Source organism: Talpa europaea, assembly GCF_964194135.1.
Source record: "Talpa europaea genome assembly, chromosome: 12".
Classification (NCBI taxonomy): Eukaryota; Metazoa; Chordata; class Mammalia; order Eulipotyphla; family Talpidae; genus Talpa; species Talpa europaea.
This window is the reverse complement of record NC_140079.1, coordinates 96,035,820-96,059,665: the sequence shown is the minus strand read 5'-3', so window position 1 is coordinate 96,059,665 and position 23,846 is coordinate 96,035,820. Positions and strand designations below refer to the sequence as shown.

Genomic DNA, 23,846 nt, shown 5'->3' with positions numbered 1-23,846 from the left:
CAACAGGCTGGGGCCCATCAGCTGGAGTGGGAAGGCTGGCTACTTAGGCAGAGCAAACAACACTGTGTGTGGGCCAGTGTCAGCACTGGATTTTGGTCAGTGAGATACTGGTAGTCCTTACAATGCCCCCAGACACTTACCTTTGAGTTAGGTGGGGAAAAAAGCACAAAACCAAATCCAAAGTGACAATTACTAACATTCTATCGCTACAAATGATTTGGCCTGTGAGTAATAGTCCTACCTTTGAAGAGTTTATTTTCCTTGTAACAAGTTTAACTGTTAAACTTGTTAACAGTGTAACAAGGTTAAACTGGCTGATGAGAAAGCTGGGGCCTGTGTTGGTCAACTAGGGTGCACTGGTCTCTGTTTGGGGCGCCAGAGCTTGGACCTTCTACCACACCATGTCGGTTCTTTAGGGAAAATATGGAGGAAAAAACCAAAACAACAAACAAAAAGAGAGAGAGAGAGAAAATAAGGACAAAACAGGTCTTTCCCTTTGCAGGCACTTTTTATTACTATTATTACACTCATGCTGTGCGTGCAATTTTGTATCTTGCTTCTTCTATTAATAGTCTGTCTCCAGACCTTTGCCATCATTATAGAGACCTCTTCCTCCAGCTGTAATGACTGCACTTCATTATGTATAGAGGCCAGGCGAGAGTTTATTTAGCCCATTTCCTATGGTTGGACTTTTTTTTTTTTTTTTTAAAGATTTATCTTTATTTATTTATACAAGCACTGGGTACAGTTAGAAGCACGGGAGGGTGAGAGAATTCACCAGAGCCAGAGCAGGGAGCAGAGCAGGCAGAAGGACCGAAGTACACTGCTGAGGGGAGCAGCGGGCGGCAGGAGAGGTCTGCGCGCCATGTGGGACCCTCCTCCAGTGGCCTGGGAGCAGCCGGGGATGGAACCAGCGCTGCAGAGGCCGCGGGCAGCTTCGCAACCCAGCGCTCAACCACTGTGCCACCGGGGAGGCCCTGGTTGGACTTTTTAATTGTTATTTTGAGAAAAATGCTGCAGGGAATGTCCTTTGTATCTAGAAAATCCCCACTTTCCAGTTCCTCTGGGGGATGTGGCTCCATAGAGTAGCGGGGTGAAGGGCTGTGTCCCCTGACATGTGCCATGGGTTTCCATGTTGCTGCCCAGAGGCTTGTGTCCGTTTGAAAGAGTCACCCCTCGCTTCAGCTTGGATGGACTTTTACCAATAAACCCCAGGATGCAAAAATCTCACTGGTTCTATTTGTATTTCCTGAGTTGCTAAGGAGATGGGCTATTTTTTTTCTGTATTTATAAGTTGAATTTCCTTGGGTGACTTAGCGCATTTGGGGGGCATATCTGTTTGAAGAATTTTTCCCGTGGATTCTAAAGAGGGGCGGCTTCCATGAAGATGTGGGCTCCTCGTCGGGCTGGACTTGTGGTTGTGGTGTTGGGACTTGCCCCTGCCTCAGGTGTCAGCAGCTGGCTGGTCAAGGCGCTGTGACAGTGGGTATTTTGAGGATGAAACTTCCAGCCTCTGAGGCTGATTTACAGTCCCAGATAGGAAAAAAAACCCGTCTGCTTGGGGCTGCTTTCTTAGGGGGGAATTTCTTCCCTGCTGGCTGGGGTTTGAAGCTGGAATCCTGGGCTGACTTTTCTGCAGAGCAATAGAGCAGCTCTGCTTTCCCGTCTCCTCGGGAGCCTGAGGTGTCAGGAAACTTGGCCACTAGGCCAGTGTGTTTCACCTCAAGTTCCAGGCCCTTGATGACAGGTCACGTGACCAGCCGACTCCTGCAGAAATGGGGTGGGGGTAGAGTGGGGTGTTAAGCCAGCCTGGGCTGGGGGTGGGGGGCGGTGTTCTGGTGAGTTCTTGCTGCATGTCCGGCCCTTGGGGACAATGAAGAGAGGCTGTGGCCCGGGCCTGGCGCACCCTCCCCGGAGCCACCAGTTGCTGGACGTTGGGCTCTTTCCACTTTTCGGCCACCACACAATGGGCTGTGGACACTCCTGTGCCAGGCCTGTGCAGGTATTTCCTGCCTCCTGGGTGTGCACCTGAGGGCTGCCTGCTGTGCCTGCGGGAAACACTGTAACTTTTGGGGGATCTTCTGTTCTGTTTTCCAGAGTGTGGGCGCCTGCACCAGCAGTGAGTGGGTCCAGTTATTCCACAGCCTCACCTCCACTTCCTGCCACCCGGCCTCTTGCGTACAGGCGGCCGGGTGGGTATGACGTGCCGGCTCCTTGAGGGTCAGACTGGCATCTCCCCGTGGCTCATGATGCCGAGTGTCTCTGTGTGACTGTGTGTCTTCTTCTGGAAACATCTCTTCAGATCCTTTGCCTGTTGACGCTGGTTGTCTTTATCATTGAGTTGGCAGAGTTATTTGTATGTTATGGACACTGGGCCCTCCGGCAGATATTTTCTTCACTCTGTGTGTTGCCTTTTCATTTTCTCGACTATGCCCTTGTGTCCTTGAAGCACAGCTGTGTTTCCTTTTGATGACGCCCCCTCATCTGTTTTTCCCTCTGCCCCTTGTACTTTTGACGTCATTACCTCTGTTTGACAGAAACTTTGATTTTTAAAGCAATTCATCTTATGCTGTGAGATGATATGGTATTTAGAGATGAAGCCCCCCTCTGGCTTTGGTCTAGTAATTTTGGGGTCCTCTGGAGTGGAGAGCTGTTCATTCTCTCTGTGCAGGCTTTATACACCTGGGACTGGGCAGCAGCACTGGGCCTGCTCCCTGTCGAGCTCATGGTGGGTGCTCAGGGATACCGCTGTGGGGTGTGGACACCGGCCTGTCCCCTCCAGGACCCCCCTACACGCGACACACCTGCTGTGGGTCTGTTCTGTTTCCCTTCCCTTCCCTTCCTCCAAGTGCCTGTGCATGTCTCTCTCCCCCTTCTGCCTGCCCCTCAGCCTCTGGCTTCTCTGTTGTTTTGCTCTCTGTCCCTCTGGCTTCCTCTCTGTTTCTCTGACAATCTCTCCCTCTCCCGCTGTCTTTCTGTCTGATGCTGTCTCACTTTTCACATTTTTTCCTCAATGGTTTACCCCCAGACATGATCTCCTTTTGTTCTTGCCTTTCTCTCTGACTGTGCTGATATGCTGAAGGGAGTTTCACATAAGCTGATGGTCGCCCAGAAGGGACGGGCCAGAGTTGGCAGTGGTCACAGGAACCCCTGGCAGCTGGTGTCCACCGGCCTGTCCCAGGCCTGTGGGACTGGTTAGGGGGCTACAATGATGGTCTCTACATTCTGGGGTTCATGTCTAACAGGTCTGGTGGGAGCCATGCAGGCCGGCTTCCCCGGGTGCTGCTGCTGGAGCTTCATTAGGGGACCCGCCAGTCCTGCCTCTCCCTCTCCCACTGCTGCGTCCCATGTTGATGTATTTTCATCTGCGCGACGTCGAGATAGTCTTCAGGGTTCCTGCTTTCTGATTCAGGGGCAAGACTCAAAATAACACAGAGGAAAGCAATGGAAAAAACCTCTAGGTAAAAAAGCCCGGCACTCCATACTTCTTTTACTGAAAGGAAAATTAATAAGTGTTTTGAACAGAAAACTTAACCACAATAAAAGGTGGATGAAAACATAGGTTGTAAATTTGATCTGTGTGTTTGGAGTGTACATTCTGATTTATAATTGCAGGTCTTTTTGGCAGTGTCTAGAAGCCTCAGGGAACCGAATAGTAACAGGTAGGGATTCAGGAATAAATAACAATTTAGGGGTGATTGGAAGAGTACAATTTTCTCTTTCTGCAGGACTTGTTTCTGCCCGGGGTGGGGGTTGATTGTGACTTCAAATCTGGTCTCCCTCTCTATATGTGCTGCCTCTAGTTGCACAGATAACCCAGACCTGCTTTGCATATTTATTTCCCAATACTATAGGCTTTGATTTTATAGCTCTGGTTTCCCTACATCAATCTGACACAAATCTCATTAAATAAACGTCCATCAACTGTGTTCCAACAGTTGCTACCTCCGGTTGGTTGAACCAGCGGACGAGCTTGGCAGAAGGAGGCAGCCTTGGCCTTTGAGGGCTTATCTTGAAAGGCTTCACTTGCAGGCAGGTCTGTGTCCTAAGTGTGAAGTGAGCGACAGGATTGGGGGACGGTGCTCAGAGCTTTCTGGGAAGCCCCATCTCACCACTGCTTCCGCCTCTCTGGCGGGACTGCTTCGGTGGCACCACTTGCTTGTGGTGGAGTCATGAAGTGTGGCCTTTAGATGTGGGGGCTTTGAAATACAACCGTGCTTCTGCCACGCAGCAAGGGAGGAGGGGAGAAGGCCGGGCAGGGCCCCGTTGCCCTGTGGAGATAGTGCTAGCAGTAGGCGAGGTTCGGAAGTGGCCAGGTCCTGCCTGCCTGTGGCTTCAGGGCATTTCATGGGGACGAGCTTCGATCCTGGGAATTCAGGTCTGTCTGCTTTGGTGCATGATTATCAGAGAATCCAAATCATGGAAGCCCACCAGGAGTTGAGGACACCCTCCCCAATTGTTTGCTCTCCAGCTGCTTTCCAACCCAAGGGGAGGACGCAGAGCTGAGGTGAAGCACGTGGCTATGAAGCCGGAGGGTGGTGGCGGGCCTGGGTACTGCCAGGGCTCTTTCGGTTGGGGTGGATTCAAGGAGACGTACAACAGGCTCCTCCAAGGAGGCAGGAAGCGCGAGTCAGAGCGATGTTTAATGACGATCTGTTCTATGATCAAAAGGACATTTTTGGTGCTTTTCTTGTCACTGGTGTTTCCCCAGCACTTGGTTCTGTGGCCTTGGATGGTGCGTGGTGTTCCTGTGAGCAGTCTTGCTAGGCACTCCCTGCTCTCAAGTCACTGGTGGGTGCAAGAGATGTCACGGTGAGCTCAGGAACCTGCCATCCTGGCAGATCTGGCCCAACACTGAGCCATATTAATGGGGTTGGGCAGTTAGCGGTAGGGTCCAGGCCCATCCATTTAGAACACGCCAAAGGCCTGTTGGTGGGCCTGCTTCTGCCCTCCTAGGATCGCATGGCATCCTCAGCCCCCCAAGGACCAGGTCCTTCCTCTGCTCAGACAGACAGCGTCCTCCAGTCCTGGGGACTGTATCAGGAGACTTGGGCTCACTCTGGCAGTCCATTCAGCTCACCCGTGTCCCTGAGCTAATATCCTATGTAGCCCGTGGACATTAGCGTCTCACCAGCATAGGAGAGTCTCACCAAGAGTTAGGCTTATTTTGAGAAACCCCTTAGGAAGGTAGCATTTTGTAGCTGTTCTTTCTCCTGGCATGGAGCAGATTGTCTGGAGTCTAACTCCAGAGGATCTGGCATGTCTGCCTTGCACACATCAGTCCTTGCGCATCATTGAATGTGAGTGAACTCAATATGCACCGGCTGTCACTCTGGGGCACGTGCTGGGCACAGCTGTCAAGGAGGTTGTGTGTGACGCAGGCCCAGCCCCAGCCTAGTGGGGACGGCCCTCCCCTCCCAACCGTGTGACCCCTGCCTTCTCTGCTTCCGCCACCTCGCTGGCTCTGTCTGTTCCTGCCGGCTCCTTTCCTAGGAGGTGATGTGGGCTGCTGCCTGCAGTGAGTTACTGCTGGTCAAATAAGAGCTTGCTGGCCGAGGACTCGAGGGATGCGAGGTGTGGGTCACTCTAGCCAGACTCTTGTTTTCACCCTTGCCCCCTCGGGTGAGACAGCGGGGCCCAGAGTCCTGAGAATGGAGGAAACGATTCTCTTACTGTCCTTCACGTAGTCACGCAAATTAATGTGCTGGAGGCCGCGTGCCCGGGCAGCCTAGGAGCAAGGCCCCCTCTCCAGGGCTGACCAGCGCCTCTGGATGGGAGGGGCTGCCCCTGTCCAGCACCTGCTCACCCTGGCAGAGCCGCCGTGGGCTGGAGGGAACGGCGCATTGGGTTAGCGAGGAAGGTGCTGGTTAATGTTCACACACAGATGCATGTCGCTCGGAGTCACGCTTCTCACCATTTGTTACTGTTACTTAATTTGAAATGACAGTTTTGTGTTCTCAAAAGAACAGTCACGTTTCTCCTTCCAGATCTGTTGTGGCAATTTATTAGCGAATCTAATTATAATGTTTGTTAGGTAAGGCCTCAGGTAGGACTCACCTAAGCGGTAATAACACTGCTTTATAAATAAGTCTGAAAGGGCATGTTTTTCTTGTAATGGTAGAGAACATTGATTTTTCCACCCCCCACAAAAATTGTTTCTCAATGGTAAACTGAAATTGAAACACGGTGAGTTTCCCCTTTTTGTTGCATGTGTTCCGTGGAGCTTGAGAGCGTGGGCTCTGCAGTCGGTCAGTCTGAAGGTGAAACCCCAGCCCTTCTTAGTACCTGTGTGCATTGTGGCCTTGGCTGGGTTGAGAGGGGGCCCAGCCTTCCGGCCTCAGTTTCCAACAGGGTAGTGAATGGAGCTCCCGAGGGGTGGATGGGATGCAGCAGGCCTCACTATAATGTTGATGGATAAAAGCAAATTCCGACTGAAAGGGATGGAAATGATGTCATTCCAGGACCCACATTTGGGAGACATCCTTGCACATAAAGCGGCAGTTTCCAAGAACCCACTGGAGACACGAGGGAAGACTTGCTGGACTTTATGTCTGTGCTGTGCTGTGCTGTGCTGTGCTGTGATTTAATAGGGTCACCCCTTCCTCCCTGTACCTGTTCAGGAGTGTGCCCTCTCTTCTGATTGTCCTGCTTCGATGCTGATAACCTACTTGGGTTTAGAGTTATAGTGAGAACTTCCTGTGTAAGTCTCTGGCGTGGAGGATGCGGGCTTTTCCTAGTTATATTTAAGGTGGATAGGGTGGGGGTGGGGGCTCTCTTAAGCATGTTTAAAAATGTAGTGCTTCAAGAAATTTCATTTTATTCTTTTTCTTCCCTTTGGACAAGCCCAAATGCTTGGTGAGTACTGAGCTCACTTTTTGCCTCCCCTCTTGACTGATGGCAGTACTCACAGGCCCTTGCATTCTGCAGCCAGAAGTCACTTAATGCCGGCGCGGCATCTGTGTCTGGCGGGGTGCTCAAGGGCCGGCTGCTTGGGGTGGGCTGTCCTGAGGTTGCTGGTGAGGCTTGTGCACAGGGAGGGGATGCAGTTTTTACTGCAGTACTGGCCATCTTGGCTGACAGTGAGGGGTGACGTGTTTGGGCTTATCAGCCTTTTGACCTTGGGTTAGTGATTTGCCTTATTTACAGGCCTTAATCTGTGAAATAGGGATCATTATGGTTGCACATGTTACTCCGTGAAGATGAAATGAATCCACAAAAGGTAATTAGACAATGCCTGGCGTGTAGTAAGCATTCCCTAGTCATTAGCTGCTGTGTTTATGTTTCTGTTACTTTTTTCTTTGTAAAGCGCTGATGATGGCCAAGAGGGTGCAGACAGGTGCTGACCTTCTCATACCTTCCTTGGAGTCAGTAATTAGATTGATACTATTAATCCTGAAAGAGGCAACTATATGGGCACCTCTCTTGAGGTCTCCAAGAAAATCTAGCTTGCCGACGTTTGGACCTATGACTTTGGGTGGTCTGCAGACGGGAGAGGACGCTGGTGAGAGAACTTACAATCAGCTACAGCTAATAATTCCCTCTCCCTTTTTTTGGGTGGGTAGCAGCTGGGACAAGTCACAAGATTAAAAACCATGCTAAGCCTGATCATTGATCCCAAGAGATCTAAGCTAGAGTTGGATGTGGTGGCTGTGGCATTTTTTCAAGTGGAGACAGTGGTAATTAGAAGAAGATCAAAGGACATGGGAGAGAAAATCCCTGGAGTCCTCGTCCTGCATTGTTAGAGAAAACTTTCTTATCAGAGTATGTTCTTTCTTTAGACTTTCCTGCCTTCACTTTATTTTCCGATGGCTTGCGCTGTAGAGTCAATTTCTTTCTGCTTTTCCCTGCAAGTGATTCTGGGAGTAAAAATACATATCCTGCAGCTCAGAGCAGCTCCCCTTCCAGATGCAGCCAGTGAATGAGGAGCCGCGAGGGGCAGTGATCCGTGGCTGACGCAGGTGCGCGCTTCCTCCCAGAGGGCCGTCCTTCCCCGCCTCGTTTACAAAACGCACAGCGGGCCTGTTTTGTTGTGGCATTACCCAGCGGAGCATTGCAATACTGTTTGGTTTATTTTCAGCCTCCATTAGGGTTGAAAAGTCCCACTTCCAAGTGACTCCAGATGAGGTTTGCTTTTCTTCCGATTGGGTTCCTTTTGTGGAAGCTCAGGAGGTGTTACTGGAGTGTGCCTTAGAAAAGGGAGCCAGCTGTGACGCAGCCACACGCGCTTCCCGTCCCAGTCCGGCAGCATGCAAGAGCGACAATTAATCTAATTTTCTTCCCCAAGAAAGGTAGATAGGCCACTAAGTGCTGTTTCCCAGCCTGCAGTTACCATGGCAACAAGAATATGCCCCACTCCTCTCCCTCCACTGCAGCCTTCTTGCCTCCCCAGTGCCAGTCATCGCGGTCCTCTGCTCAGATGGTCACGGCTATCCCTGTTTCCATTGTGAATGCAGTCACCCGCCTGTTGAGTCTTCTCTGCCACCAGGTGGTGCTTTGAAAACAAGCCAGTAGACTCTCCGACCTCTTGAAACAGGGCAAGCCTAGGGGAACTGGGTTAACTGGGTTGGTGGGTCCTCCCCTGCATCCTTATAACTACAGGACACCACCCAAAGGCAGGCACACAGTGAGAAACAATAACAGTTGTTTACAGTGAGGAAACAATCTACACAGCGAGTGAAAAAAAAGGGAGAGAGAGAGGATTCACAGGCTGGCATGTGACCAGATGTGTCTGTGCTACCCCAGGTGTGTCTGCTGGACAGAGACTGAGGTCCAAGCTGAAGCTGCATGTGGCAAGCCGGTGGCTCATCCATACAAACCCCTCCTCACCAGGACACCTCAGGGGTTCAACTCTCAAAGTGCCAGCTCTGTCCCTTTTCCCGTCAGCCCCTGCTCAGAGGGTGGGGTCTGGAAAACTCCACCTTCTACCACTGAGCTGTCTATGAGCTCTGCCCACTGGCTCAGAGGTCGCCCTCACTGGTCCTCTTAGACTCCAGTCTCCCAGGCTGCGCTTCCTCCTGGGGGCCCGGCCCCCAGCACAGCTCTCAGAGCCCCCACAGTCTGACCCTGGCCTCATTTTTTTGTTTCCTGTCTCTTCCAGCCCCAGACACTCCCATACCCTCCTCTTTGTCAGTCTCAGGGCCCTACGTACGTTCCACAGCCTCAGAGGCCTAGAAGGTTCTACCTCCAGATCTCTGCATGGTATTCTTCCCCTCTTTCTTAGGTCTCTGCTTTCATATCACTTTATCAAGAGGTCATCCTGTCTGGAGTTGTACCCCTGACACGATCTTCTTTTTCTGGGTGACTCTTGGCACTACTTACATAAGAACTCTTTGCTTGCTTGTCTGACTCGCCCACTAGAATGTAAGCTCTTTGCCGTCAGGAACTTTGTCTCTTCTGTTCTCTGCCAAATCCTGTGACGTGTGTATGTGTGTCTTTGTCTGTGTCTGTGTCCATGTGTGGCCATCCAGAGAATGGAATGAGCATGAAAGGTTACCACACAAGCTACCTGTTTCCCTGTCCATTGCAGTCTCTATGAATGAGACCCAACCACTGATTGTCAAGTAGTCAACCCCCCCCCCGCCCCCAACAGACACAGACACACACATACAGACACTCTGACCTAACTCTGCCACTTACTGGTTTCCTGGCCTTGGGCGAAAAGTGACCTATCTTTGCGTCATCACCTGCTGGCTTCCTGGCCTCTGGGGAACTTGGTTTTCCTGTCTTGGGACTGGATATCCTCCTGGGACCAGAGAGCAGATGACTGAGGTGCTGTGCCTTGGTGGGCCGCAGTACGTGCTCCCTAAACGCGCACGGAAACAGTGGACACCCCACAAGCAGCCCGGGCTGTAATGATCTGCTCTCAGGGAGTGTGGACTCCCTTCTGGCCCCGCCTGTTTCTCACTCTGTCCCCAAAGGCGACCTTCTGACTCCTGCCTTGGCATGGCCTCCTCTGGTGCTGGCAGTCCCGCTTTCGTGTCACCAGGAAAGCTCCCCTTCTCTGGCTCACACCCCAAAGGCAACAGCAGCCATTTGAGGGCCTCTGGGCACCCCGCCACCCAAGCCCTGGGTGGGCACCGGTTGGCTCTCCAAGTGGCGCAGGGCCTGCCGCGAGGGAGCAGCTGCCTCCTCCAGCTGTCTAATGGCTCATCAGATCCACTTTAGCAGCAGCTTAGCACATTTTCCTCCTTTCCCCATCTTTTTCATGGTCTGGACTGCCAGCCTGGAGGGGGTATGATTCACATCATGTGGGTATGAGGCATTTTCAGGCTCAATTGGAGAAGCTGGTGGTATTTAGGTCTCTGGGTCATCTTTGTGAGGCTGGTGATCCCAAGGGAATTGTCATTTGTTCCTTCAGTAGATGACCTCTGACCTTTCCATGTGCCAGCAGAACTGGAGAGAGAGATGGAGGGACGCAGCCATGTGGGCCATAACCCATTGATAACATTCACCTCTGTGTAGTTGTCTGTTCATTCATTTCTTATTTTAACCCATATTTATTAAGTGCCTCTTCTGGGCAAGGTACTCTCTGGGGCATTTGGGCAAACAGTGAGCAGAACACACACAGATTCCTGCCCCATGGAGTTACGGTCTAGCTAGGGGGAGAGAGATGATCATCAGCCATTGTGATCAATAATCGGTTGTATGATGGAAGGTGATAATTGCTGTGGAAGAAAAGTAAGGCCAGAGCAGAGTGTGGGTACTTTTTCTAAGGTTATGTTTGAGTACAGACTTGAAGGACTGAGGGGTGGTCCTCACACAGAGAATGTTCCAGACAGAGAGGGCAGCCTGGTAATGGCCTGGGGTGGGAGTGTGTGTGCATGGGGTCCCCAGGAGCATCAAGAAGGCTATAAGGGGGACAGTAGGAAGTCAAGTCACAGAAGTGTTTGGTGGGTCAGATCCTGCAAGGTCTGTTGAGCTGCTGTGAGGAGGTGACATTTTCTGTGTGAAGTGGGAATGTGGTCCAAGTACATTGTGTTCCCGTGGAGTTGGGGTGTACCACCCTGACACATGGATGTGTTCACCAGCCCAGAAGCTCTTTGGACCCCGAGGCTGAGGGAGTTTTTGGAGGTTCCATTATGTGGCATGATGGGTCATTAACACTCGTGACCCTGAGGATGTGGTTGAAAAGCCCAAACTTCTGATCGCAGCTTGGTCTTTCTGGAGACTAGCCCCATCCAGAAGCCCGCTGAGAGTCACCTCACTACAACAAAAGATGCTTTCCATCACTCCGGAAATGGCAAGGGACTTGGGAGCTCTGTGTTGTGTGCTGGGGTCGCAGAACACTATGTGTATATATCTGATTCTTTCACAATTTCTCTGTCTTGTCACCTTCTTAGCTGAGAGGAAGGCGTGCTTCTAGCGACCCACGCTGTGTGGGGCTTGTGAAGGTCTGAGAGTTCCTTCCCACATCTGGGGCCTCCTCTGACGTGCCAGGTGTGGAGAGAGTGGCTGTTTTTTATCTAACACACTCAGACACCCTTGAGGACTTCCAGCCTCCATTGGGAAATTTCCTTGAACCTCTCTAGGGGGGACATCTGTCCCATATCATCTGACTGTGATATCACAGACAAAGCGACCCTGGTGAGCAGACAGGAGACTTGCTGTCAGCAGGTGGATTCAGCCCTTGGGCTTGGAACATTCTGATTCCTTCCCCAGCCCCTGCCTGCTCCTGCCTTCTTCACATTCTCTTTGCTTTGGGTTCTTAGATGTAACTAAGGTTTTCTGGGAAGTTGCAGGACTGTGGAACATCCCTGTGGGCTCTTGGAAATAGCCTCTGGCTTGTCATGTATTACCGTGTTGTTCCAAGTACACTGCGGTCTCTTCCTTGCTCCGCTTCCGGGTTTCCAGGAGAACCCTTCGGGTCACGGCAGGGACACCTGCTCCTCCTGCCCATCCTTGAGAGGAGGTGGTGGTGGGGGCTCAGTTGGGTTTGTGGGTTGCAAGCTGAGGTGATGTGCACCCTCTTTCTGCTCCCCCCACTTCAGCTGGAACCAGCCCTAATGGTGTGGGTGTGGGAGTGCCCAGGGCATCTCTGCCTGCCCCTGCCCCAGCGGCCTCCCTCAGAGCAGTGGCTGAGGGCACCATGCCTGGGGAGCCATGGAGGACCAAGGAGGGGGACCCGCTGCCCTGGAGGTCCCGGAGGAGAGCCCTGGGGTGAGGTGGTCCCTTCCCTAGTGTCTGTCTGAGGACATCTCATTGCTTAGCACACTGGTTCTTGGACTTCGAAGGCGCCTTGGGGTCAGCTGGGTGTTTATTAAAATGCAGATTCCTAGCTCTCGCCTCAACCCAATGGAATAGGTTGGAATAGGAATGGGAGCTGTGAGTTTGCATGTAACATCTCCTCACTCCCTGCTTCCTTCTCTAAGTGAGTCTCATGGTGGTGACCCATGGTCTGCCCTCAGAGTCTTGCCCACTTAATGGACCTCCTTGTTGGGGTGACCACACTCAGAACCCCCCAGGCCATCAGCCTTGCCTCTGCCCCCACCCCCAGTGCAGCCACTGGGTCTCCATGCCTCCCCTTCTCCTCATTCTTCTGGCCACTCAGGAGGCAGCCACCCCGGGGAGCTGCTCCATGACCTCCTTTCTTTCCACTGTGACCTGGCTCCATGGCATTCTCTAGAACTCATAAGAGATGTGAGCTTCCAACATGATTTCTTTTCCAAAGCAATCTCCTCTCACCCCTTGAATCACTAGACTCTGCTGTGGCCTTGAGTTTTGGGGATGATGAATTTTCTCTTCCTGCCTGTATGCGGGGCGTCTGCACAGCAGCCGTGACACTGTCTCCCGAATGTCAGCAGAGACAGTTTTTAAGTCTTCAGCCCTCAGAGTGTGAAGGTCTTTGTTTTCACACACTTCTTGGGATAGAACCCTCTTCCTTAGTTTTTGCACAACTGTCAGCTGGCTTTGCAGGTTGGGCTTCAGGTATGGGGGCTGCCAGCTTACAGCTGGGGTACTGGTTGGTGTCACCTGACTGCTGGTCCTGTATCCCTCACATCAGGCCTGTGAGCCCTTGGCCTGCAGCTGGCCAGTCCCCTGTGGCTCGAGGCCCATGGTTTCTGTGTGGTGTCTTTGTCCTGCTGGCGTGGCAGGGCTTTCTCCGCAGGCTGCCCGGGTGGGGTGGCTGTGTGTCACTTGACAGACATTTGGGCTGTCTCTCATTTTTGGCTATAAGGATTAAGGCTACTGTGAACGTTTGAGCACAAGTTTTTGTATGGACATATATTTTCAGTTCTCTTGGGTTGAAAATTAAAAAAAAATAAACGTATGCTCATGTATTGCTTTTGAATTTATAATGCAGTGGGAAGTAGAAAATATGTGATCACATCGAGAATACCAAGTTTTGCAGATTCTCGGTGTTTTATCTGGTGCTGCACGGGGGAAACCAACACCCTGGGGACTAGCAAACCCAATCTGTCTGAGCTTGCTGAAGCTTCCCTCTGGAGTTGGGATTCCCATCTGTCTTTTCCAGGCCAGATTGATCAAAGGGAGGGGCTGGAGCATTGCAATGCACTGGTTAAGATGAGGTCGGGGTAAGACTGTAGACTCAGCTCCCTCATGTCAGAGGGGGAAGGAGGATGAAATACCCTGGGCCGTTCAAGTGCTCCCGGGGCTGGCACTCAGCAAGCAGAAACCAAGTACTAACTGTTGCTCTTGGATCTGCTCTTTTTGGACATTGGCCAAGGCCTGAGCCGTGGCTGGGCCATGTGCATGTGTGTGCACACCTTGGGGAGAATAGACACCGATGATCACATGCTTCCTGGCTGCGGTTTCCCCAGCAGGGAACAGGTGTTACTTAGATAATTTGAGCAAATGAACTCTTAAAAAAGGAGAAGCCACAGACAGCAGCAAGGCCACGCTGAACGTGGCCCCTCCATGGCGTCTCGGTCAGAGTGCCCATTTGCTGAGTGAGCTTCTTGATACGTTGAGACTTCAGATGCTAAGAGGTGTGGTCAGTCAGGAGGCATCAGGGCTCTCATTGATGTTCCCTCTGATTCTGGACATTCTGTCAGTTCAGAGAAACAAGATTTGTCTTTCAGGCGCTTCTGGTGAGGCACACAGACAAGGTCGTGATCCGGTGTTGTGTCGATCACCCAACAACTACCAACACCGTGATCAGGTGCAGAACACGCTCTCTGCACCAGGCCCCTCTAGTGACACCATCTAGTTCCCGGGTGAGTCCTCCAGTGGCTCCCTGCAAGATGGCACGATTGTCCCGTCTTCCAACACAAGTCTGGAGTCAGAGCAGCGAGCGCCTGTAGAAAGTGGCTGAGCTGGGACTAGAACCCAGACCCGCCTGACTCCAGCTTCAGTGCCTTTTGCGTTGTGTCCCTCTCATTCCACTGACACCTCCCCTAAAATTGCACTATGTCTCGCCGCCTGTGGCGTGACCCAGAAGCCTAGGGTGGAGGCGGTGCAGAGACATCCCCTGTGCGGGCTTTTGACACTCCAGGAGTCTCTTTGAAGGGCAGGTTGCACCGTGATTTCCCAAGGAGGGCTTTGATTCCCATCACCCCGGGGCTTACAGATGAGCTGTTTCTGCCTCTTACTGTGTAGCTCTAATGCTCTAAGAATGAAGTGCTTAAGTCACACGTGCTTACTGCTCCGAATAAAATGATTCATATCTAGAATGAGGGCACTGATTGTTACCTGCGCTCTCCACACCCGGGTGACCAAGGCTAACAGCATGGTGTGCCCTTTGTCCTTGCCACCTTCTCACCCAAACAGAAGCTCAGCTTACATTTCTGTCACTAGTTTAGTTCTTGGACCTCGACCCATCCGCGTTTTGGAAGGAACAGTTTTTAAAATAACTCTTGGAGCCGTTCATCTGTGTCATGTGTCCATCGCTGACAGGCTGACCCTTTGTGGCCTTGGGGGGTGTGTGTGTGTATGTCTGACAAATGCCTTTGCGCCTCTCGGAGCAGGGCAAGAAGTCACTGTTTGGCATGCCTGCCTCCCACCTTATCCCAGCAGAAGCGGGACTCCCATCAGGCTGCTCTGCACTGGGGGACACTCACCTCAGGTTCTGTCAGAGCCTGTGCTGGGCCCGTCCCAGAAGCAGGTGCGGGTGTGGTGGCGAAGGTGCAGCCACCCCCAGCTGTCCTATGCAGGCGCTGGGTGTTTAGAAGACCTCTGGGAAGAGAGAGGGGGCATCTCAACAGGAGAGCAGATTTCTTTGGAAAGACCTACAGGAGGAGGAGAAATGTTCTAATGAAGAGGCTTTCCGATTTGAGAAAAGTGTCACTTCCTTTGCATTCACCTTTAAAAAAAGTACAGTGTCTCAGTGTTTAGAGTGAGAACAGAGTAGTTTATCTTCTCCTCTTGTTTATGCGTCACAAGAGGCCGCCTCACCTGCATACAGATGAGGAAACTGAGGCTCTGAAAAAGGGAAGAACATGCGTAGGATCGCACTGTAGCTTGGGACAGACCAGGGTGTGAGGAGGGGCCGTGAGTGTGTCCGCACCCCTGGCGGGAGTCCTCGTCTCGCCCCTTGGCTCCTGCTCTGGTTCCTGAGCCGCCAGACAAGTCACGCTCTTCAGGCGGGTTTTGTTGGTGTGAGTATCACACACCAGGACAGTCTTGGAGTAGCGCTTTTCTTCACTTGACTATGACATGAATCCCCAGCTTTTACCAGAGAATCATCCATCTGTGAGGTGGGTGGATTTCTATCAACTTTTTCGAGAATTTGGTTTAAACTTTCTGGAGAGTTGGAAATTGATAGTATTCTAACAGCATGAAACAACCAAAAACGTAAGTGTGTGTGTGTGTGTGTGTGTGTGTGTGTGTTTATTTTACTCATGTAGGGAAGTGGGTTTCCTTTGGAGTCTTAGCTTGTGGTCTTGGGAGTCTGCCAGGGTGGATATTGGTACCACATGGGCAGAGTGGAGACTGTCAATGATTATTTTACAACCGGAGGAAACTGAGTCTTATCAGGTAGGGGATTCTTACCTAGACCTTTGCTTTTTATCACCTTTATGCTTTTGAGTCTACTTTTCTATCTCCAAATCCAGACCTTCCCCCTAGGCTCCAGACTCCTATGCCCCTGTGTTTGTGGCATTTCTCCTCAGATGCTATAATGGTTGTGTCAAACGCAACTTGTTTGAAAACCAAACTCCCATTAGCTCCTCTTTTCTGCCCCCCCTCCCCCAACCAGTGCTTCTCATGGCCTGACTGGCCCAAGCATACTTCTTTATTTTCTGCACCAACTGCTAGAATGTAAGCTTCATATTGGCCTTCACCCCAGACACACCTCGTCACCCATCCATGTATCTCTGTGTCTAGTGCCTGGCACGTGAAGAATCATGAGTAACTAGTTGTCAAATGAATAAAGGTGAGACTCGCCCAAGGTCACTCCCTGTGTGATGGAGCCAGACCTTGAACCTGGAAGCTGTCTCGTCACAGAGCCCTCACTGTTGGTTCTTGCTTTCTCCTCACCACAGCGGGTACCTGAAAATGGTGGGCGCTGTTATCATGAAGAATTTGCTGGAATTATGTGGGTACCTGTTGTCTGATAGAAATCACTGTCACCTCCCAGGAGGAGCCTTTCTTTTTTGAAACTTGAGGTGTCCTGGTTTTCCCATCTGGGAATCTGTCCTGCTGTTTCGGACCTGGCGCCCCTCCTTTTGTCCATCAGAATGTTCCAGGAAGCCCTCTCTGCTTTTGAAATGATGCTTCATCTTCTCTGGCTGTCAGCATCTCACACTGTTTGCATCTGGGGTCATGCTAAGCTTGTTCAAATCGAAGCAAAGCAGTAACCTGCTCATACTGTTTGCCATGCTGCCCTCCATCGTATTTGAAGTTTTGCTTAAAATAATTTAGGCAGAAAACTGCATGTGCTCTCTGGTGCCTGCCAGTGAGACTAGCACAGTGTCTGCTTATTTCAGATGACTTATCACAGACTCCCTGAACAGACGCGGCAGGCTGCAGGGAGGTGAAAACCTGTGTCGTGTTCTCGAAGTTTCAATGACCTGCTGGTGGTGTGAACCAACCCACAGCTTGTCTGGAATGTGAATACTAGTCTGATGTAAGGGAAGTGCCTTTGTTCACCTCCCAAACACAGTTTCAGCATCTGACTATGTGATTTGAAAAGGGAAGGCTTATTGTTTTTACTGAGTTTTTCTTACTTCTATAATTACGCCGTTTTGGAAGTATAGGAGGAAACTGCTGACTTCTCAGGGTACCTGTGCGGGAAGAAAGTGTAGGTTTTCCTGAGAGTACATGGATGTTATCTGGTGGATTGGGTTGAAAGGGTATTCTGTACGAGGCAAGCAAAGTCGGCATCTTCCCCTTTGGCCAGGCTGCTTCCCGCCAGGCCACTCAGATGCCTGCCTCAGAGTGAGTGAGTGTGAACAGGCACCCGGGACAGAGGCCTCAAGCTTTTCAGGACACTCTCAGAAATGATATCTGGCCTTTCTGTCAGTTCTTTTCATTGGAGGTGAGTCAGTAAGCCCAGCTCACACTTCAGGGGTGGGGTTATATAAGAACGTGACTAGCAGGCGGGAGGAATCACTGGGGCCAATTTAGAGGCTCCCTACCCACGAAAGGCGGATAGTCAGCATAGGTTTTTATTATGTTATTTCATAATTGAGATGGAAGTTTCTGACATGGTTGTTGAAGCTGAACCAAGGCAGCAGGAGGTCCGCGGGCTACAGTGGAAGGTGGATGGGCGGTTTCTATGTGTTCACAGCCACTCAAGGTCATCCCCTAAGCTGGGAAGGTCACTGCTTGTGTAGGCATCTGCTCCCTGCCCCCCCCCGCCACGCCCCCCCCCCCCCCCAGACCCCTGATTTGCTGGTGCCTTTCAGACAGCCCCACAGGAGGCCCAGTGCCTGAGGACACAGGGCCTTGCTTTCTAAAGAGGTGCAACAAAAAATACAAGAAGAAATAAAGAAAATAGGGGCAGATGTCAGCAGGGCCCTCCTCCGGGAGGAGAGCCACCCATGCCAGGCCAAGGCTCTGACCCCCAGGGGTATGCCGGCCATGCCCCTTCCTGATGCAGCACCTGGCTGGCTCCGTGGGCGCTGCTATCTCCTCTAACTTGTCTAAGTGCAGCCTCCTTCCAGTTTTGGTGTTTTTGGTTAAATTTAGTTTTTGTTAAATTGAAAATTTGCACATAGCCTTATTCTAAAAGATCTGATATTTACAGCCACCACCCTCCCCCATCGCCTCTCCCCACAAGCAGCTGCTTTACACTGTTTAACTGATTCTTCTGATTGTTCCCTTGATTTCGCTGAATGACATGTGCTTATTGCTGCTTGTAGATGTCTCGTCATTGTAGTGGTGGTGTTTATTGATGTGGAAGATGAAGAGCAGCTCTCTTTGATCCCTCCACTGTCATGAGAAACACACACACACACACACACACACACACACACACACCCCATCACGGCCTCCAGCTGTCATATAATCTGACACACTCATTTTATCATTTTGGCTTCATCCTCGACCCATGATTACATTATTATGACTCTGAATAGTCTGTCCACAGCCCAGCTGTGGGTATGTGATAATGATTCTTGCTCAACTTTTTAATTACTTTGGAGTTAATACTTATGTTTTTTTTTAAAGATTTATTTTTCATATACAGTATCTGTGGTCCAGACCAGAGGCGTGGGAGGGTGAGAGGATTCACCAGAGACATAGTGGGGAGCGGAACAGGCAGACAGAACGAAAGCACTGCTGAGGGGAGCAGCGGGCGCGACAGGAGAGGTCTGCTGCGCCATGTGGGAATCTTCCTGGCTGACTGGGAATTGAACCCGCACTGCAGAAGCTGCAGACAGCTCCTCAGCACTGTGCTCACTGCTGCACCACTGGGGAGGCCCAATACTTATGGTTTTTTATTTTTTGGGGGGGTTGCATTCTGTGTACTTATCATTAATTCAATTCCAAATGCCCCCCCTCCCCCGTTATGTCGATCTCCTCAATATCTTCAAACTTCAAACACATTAGGGATCAGTTTCAACCATGGTGGTAGCTCCTGGAGTCCTCTGATCTGCTGTGGCTAGAGCCTGACTGATCTGGGCCTGTATCCCCTCACCCCTCCTCGTCCCCTGCTCCTCCCCTGCTGCTGCTCCTCCTCTATGGAGGTATAATTCCTGTCCCCTACAGGGCACTCTTCAATGCACAGTTTAGTGGTTTTTAGTATTTCACAAGGGTGTACAACCATCATCACTTTCTAATTCCAGGGCATTTTTAAATCAAAAGAAACTCTATGTCCATAGCAGCCTCTCCCCATCCCTCCTTCCGTCCAGCCCTGGGAAGCCAACACCTGTCCGTGACATTTTGTGTAAACGGAGTCACGCAATACGTGGCCTTTTGCGTCTGGTGCCTTCGTTTGCCATCATGGCCCGTCCTGCTGTGTGAGGTCGTCCCTCACTGCTTTTATGCTGGGGGGATTCATTGTGTGGAGTGACTGCTTTGTGTCTCCCTGGACACCTCTGGTGACCACGTAGATGTGTCCCTTTTTTTAATTATTTTGAGTACTTTCTCACTGTTTGCACTGGATCCCCTATTTCTTAGAATTTCTGTTCTCTTCCTGTATTTCTTCTCTTTTGGCAGGAGGTAAAATTTTGAGAGATTGCATATCTGAAAATGTCTTTTTTTAAAAAAAATATTTATTTACTTATTTATACAAGCACTGGGTACAGTCAGAAGCGTGGGAGGGTGAGAGAATTCACCAGAGCCAGAGAGGAGAGCAGAACAGGCAGACTGACGAAGTACACTGCTGAGGGGAGCAGCGGGCGGCAGGAGAGGTCTGCGTGCCATGTGGGACCCTCGCCTGGCGGCCGGGGATCGAACCCTCGCTGCAGGGCTTCACAGCCCAGCGCTCAACCACTGCGCCACTAGGGAGGCCCTGAAAATGTCTTTACCTGCTTCTCCTGTGGCTTGACTTGGGATGTTATAGACCGGAAGTCATTTCCCTCAGGATCTTGAAGGTGTATCTTCATATCTTCATTGTTTCCCAGGCTGCAGCACTGCTGTTTATCATACAGCATTTCTCGTTTTCCATCCTCAGTAAAAATTCAGCTTCTACTCCAGAAGCTTGCCCTCTCTCCTCTTTGTCTGTCATGTTCCCGGCTTCACCGTGGGGCTCCAGGGATGTGACGTCTTGCACGCGTTGGGCTGGGAGCTTGATGACTGCTCCTGCCTCAGTGCTTGCGCCTGTTGGTTCGGGGTATTTCTTGAATTGTAGATTTGACTTCTTCCTCTCTGTGTTCTCTCCACTCCTCCCCCACCCCCTCTTCTTAAGTTCTTCTCATTTGATCACTCTTAATTTCTTTGTTTACCTTTGCCTTTATTTTCTGGAAATTTCCCTACTTTCATCCATTAAACCTAGTTGTTCCATCTGCTGTCATTTTGCTTTCCAAAAGAATTTTTCTGTTTTGCTCCCTCTGCATTCTTCTTTTACTTCTTTTTAAATATCTCTGCATTCTTGTTTCTCAACTACATCCTCTTCTCCCCTCTCTCTGGGAACATTAATAGTCATTTGCTTCTGAAGTGTTCTCCCTAAACCTCTCTTTCCTGACAGCTGGTTGGTTCTCTGTTTATTTGCTCCTTGTCTGTCATGTTAGGTGTCTGTCTCAAACACGAGGCAACTTCTGGCTGTGTTCTTAGATGTGGGGTTGGGGGGCTGATTAGAAGTTGGTGGTCATTTACTGTTGGCCTGGGGGGGCATCTAGCTATGCCCCTGCATTGGCCACCCTGACATTGGTCTCTAGGTTTCTGCTCTTCATTTGGTCAATTCCCAGGCAAAGGCTTTCTGTTCCCTTCCTTAGAGGTCTATGTGGCTGCCTGCTCTGGTTACGGGGTTTGGGGGAGGAGGGGAGAGCCTCAGATGTTCAGCCTGGATGACTTTTTCTATGTTTCCAATAAGATACCCCCACCTTCAACTCAGTCCAAACCTACTGTTTTACTTTTTTCCAGAGAAGAAAGCCCTAATCGCCTGCTAATTGCCTCTTAAGAAACTTATCTTTTCTTTTTCAACTTTTAGTTCCATGTTCACTACCACTTTTAGAAGTGTCTTATGTTAGCATTTTATCAGCCTTTTCCAAGCTGCCCCATTTAATCAGGTTATATTTTGGGTTTGCCGCCTCTTGATGAGCCACAAAACTCTCAGGTCTGTCAAGTTATTCACCGGTTGCCTGCCTGCTTCTCAGCTTCTATGATTTTGCTTGTTTTTTTTTTTTTTTCTTATTATTATCCTTTCCTTAAGGGTAGTAACTTTATTATCCTTCCTTAAGGGTAGTAACTTTGGGATTTTTAAAAATTGGTTCTTTAATGGGATTTTGAGAGGACTTGAATGTAACTAATTTGCTCAGTGTGTTAACTTCAAGCGGCCGGAGCTGTGGTCAGCCCTGGGGTGGACAAACTCAGGGTTTTATTCTAGCATCTTCTGTGCTGTCAGTCAGGACCCTAGTGGTTGTGGTTCGTGGAGGTCGGTGGGCTAAAGGGGGAGATCGGTCAGCTCAGACTCAGGGATTTCCGTTTTTGCTCTGCCTTTCCCCACTTTGGAGTTCTCCCTCTGACTCCCTTGCCTCTCCCTTCCGGGTCCCTGGAAGTCTGACCATAGAGTCTTCTTTTGCCTCATTACATCTCATTGTGCTTGATCAGGCCACCCGGGAGGTCCATCTCCCAAAACACGCACGACATGGAGTCTGCAGAGCTGATGCTTGTTTTTTTAGACTTGTGGCTAATCTTATTCTGAAAACCCACTGCTGAGTCTTTTCCTCATCGCTGGTGAGTTCTTTCCTGCTCTTGTTCTCCTGCTTTCCCTGGGTCTATCTGGCCCACTCTCGGTATTTCTTTGTTTACTCTTTACCAAGCGAGCTCATATGCACGCACACCAGATAGCAGACCCAACACCCAGTGTCCGCTGCTCGCGCCTGCTGACTGAGGGGCTGGTCTCCTGCGGGGGTGTCTTTGTGCCATTGTTATGAGTTGATTTTAGAGTTTTCTCTGAAGCTGACTTGCTTTCACACTGGTGCGGCTCATCAATGCCAAGTCTTACTCTTTCTACATGTATGCTCCCCCCTCTGCCTTGCCACACTGGGCTGGAGGCAGGCATTGCCTCACTGGAAACCTTTTTTTCTTGGAGAAAAGGAAATTTGATCAAAATGAAAGATGTGTGTGCAGATGTATATGTCTGACCAAAGCCTTGTCTGTTCTCCCACGAATTGAGAAGTCGTGATGGGATTATTCCCCCAGCTCATGTGCTTCTATCTCTGTGGTAGTCCTTCCACTTTAGATACAGCTTATAATACAGCTTATAATACAGCTTCTCTCTGTTGTACTTGTGTGGACTGTTGCAATGTTGCAAATCGGTCATTTTGATCACACCCCCTCGCCCCGCCAAAAAGGGTGTTCTCTCTGGAGAAGTCATTTAGAAAACAAGGAATGTGGGTCCCCCCCCCCAAATGGGAGAATACTCTTTGATTACTATTCAAATATTCATGGAATGTCTTTCTTTTCCTGAAGCTGTACCAAATCTTTGGAATGTGGATGGAGAAGTCACAGTCACTGAGCAGAAGCTGGGAGAGGTGGCTGAGGAGCTAGCAAGCACCTATGAGAGAAAGCTCATCGAGGTAAGGCTGGCACAGTCTGTGTGCCTTCCCACCTTGCTGCCCTGGGCATCCTGCAGAAGCAGGCCAGCCTGGCAGACAGATGTCAGCAAACAGCCAGCGAGACACTCTTCACCCCCCTCACAACCAAATACAACATAAGATGGTAACATCCATTCACTTGATAAAGAAAAGTCAGAGCTGGGCCTTTGAAACACATCACTTCATTCAAACTTTTGGGCCCTTCTGGCAAGGAAATAAGAAAGAAAACATAAATATGTCATGTTAAAAATAAGAAATCAAGATGGCAGTGGGGTGAAGAGACCACTCTGGGATGGTGGGGGGTGGTCCTCAGTCTGACCGAAAACAACAAAAAAAGGAAAAGCAAATGTACTCCTGGATTTGGAGAAGGTCAGGACAAGGAGAGAAGATCACATCCAAGTTTGTGCTGATCTGATGGTGTGGACACAGGGAGAGGCAGACTGTCCCCTGGGTGGCGTCCATTGCCAGTTGCAGACAAGGCCGCGTGTCTGAAGAGAACAGAAGACCTGGGAAGAGAGTTGTACAAATAATACAAGAACTACTGCCCTAGCAGGTGTTGGCCTAGATGGTTTTATGGGGATTTCCAGGAAACTGTTCAAATAGCAAGAGCCCTTTGCTATTTATATTTCCTTAAAGCATTGAACACACACATGTTTAATTTACATACCAGATACATGTATGCATCCATGTATATATGTCTGTGTGTATTTGTGTATGTTTGTATCTTGGCTTAAGTGTGCATTGCTCCAAGGTAAAAGAAAAGAGTAGGTGCCCCCCACCCCGGTGGCACAGGCAGTTGAGCACAGCGCTGTGAAGCTGTTTGCAGCCTCTGCAGCACTGGTTTAATCCTGGCTGGCTGGCCGGCGAGGGTCCCACATGGTGCGACAGACCTCTCCTGTCTCGCCTGCTGCTCCCCTCAGCAGTGTATTTCGTCAGTCTGCCTGTTCTGTTCCCCGCTCTGTCTCTGGTGAATCCTCTCACCCTCCCATGGATCTGGCCTGTACCCCAGGTCTTGTAAAAATAAATAAATAAATCTTTACTAAAAAAGAAAAGAAAAGAAAAGAGTAGGGTTTGTTTATAATTTCAAGGATGGTTTAGGGTTTGGGATTTCAAGTCAGTTTGTTAATAGATCAAGGGCAAAAAACCAGGCATTTATCTTCATACATGCTAACAGTCGATTACCGTGATGCCTGACAGAAGTATTCTTGATAAATGCACAGTAAAGGCACTTCTTTGATGTGATAAAAT

General features: G+C 50.3%; 1 protein-coding gene across 2 annotated transcripts in view; it reads left to right on the top strand.

Moving 5' to 3' along the window:
- SNX29 (sorting nexin 29) overlaps positions 1-23,846 on the top strand; it is a gene marked incomplete at its 3' end in the record, with an annotated part of 282,630 nt that overhangs the window by 119,395 nt on the left and 139,389 nt on the right. For both annotated transcript variants that reach the window (XM_084250522.1, XM_084250521.1), the window contains exon 14: positions 22,474-22,580. In XM_084250522.1, coding sequence (XP_084106648.1) covers positions 22,474-22,580 — 107 coding nt within the window. The remainder of the gene's footprint in view (positions 1-22,473; positions 22,581-23,846) is intronic.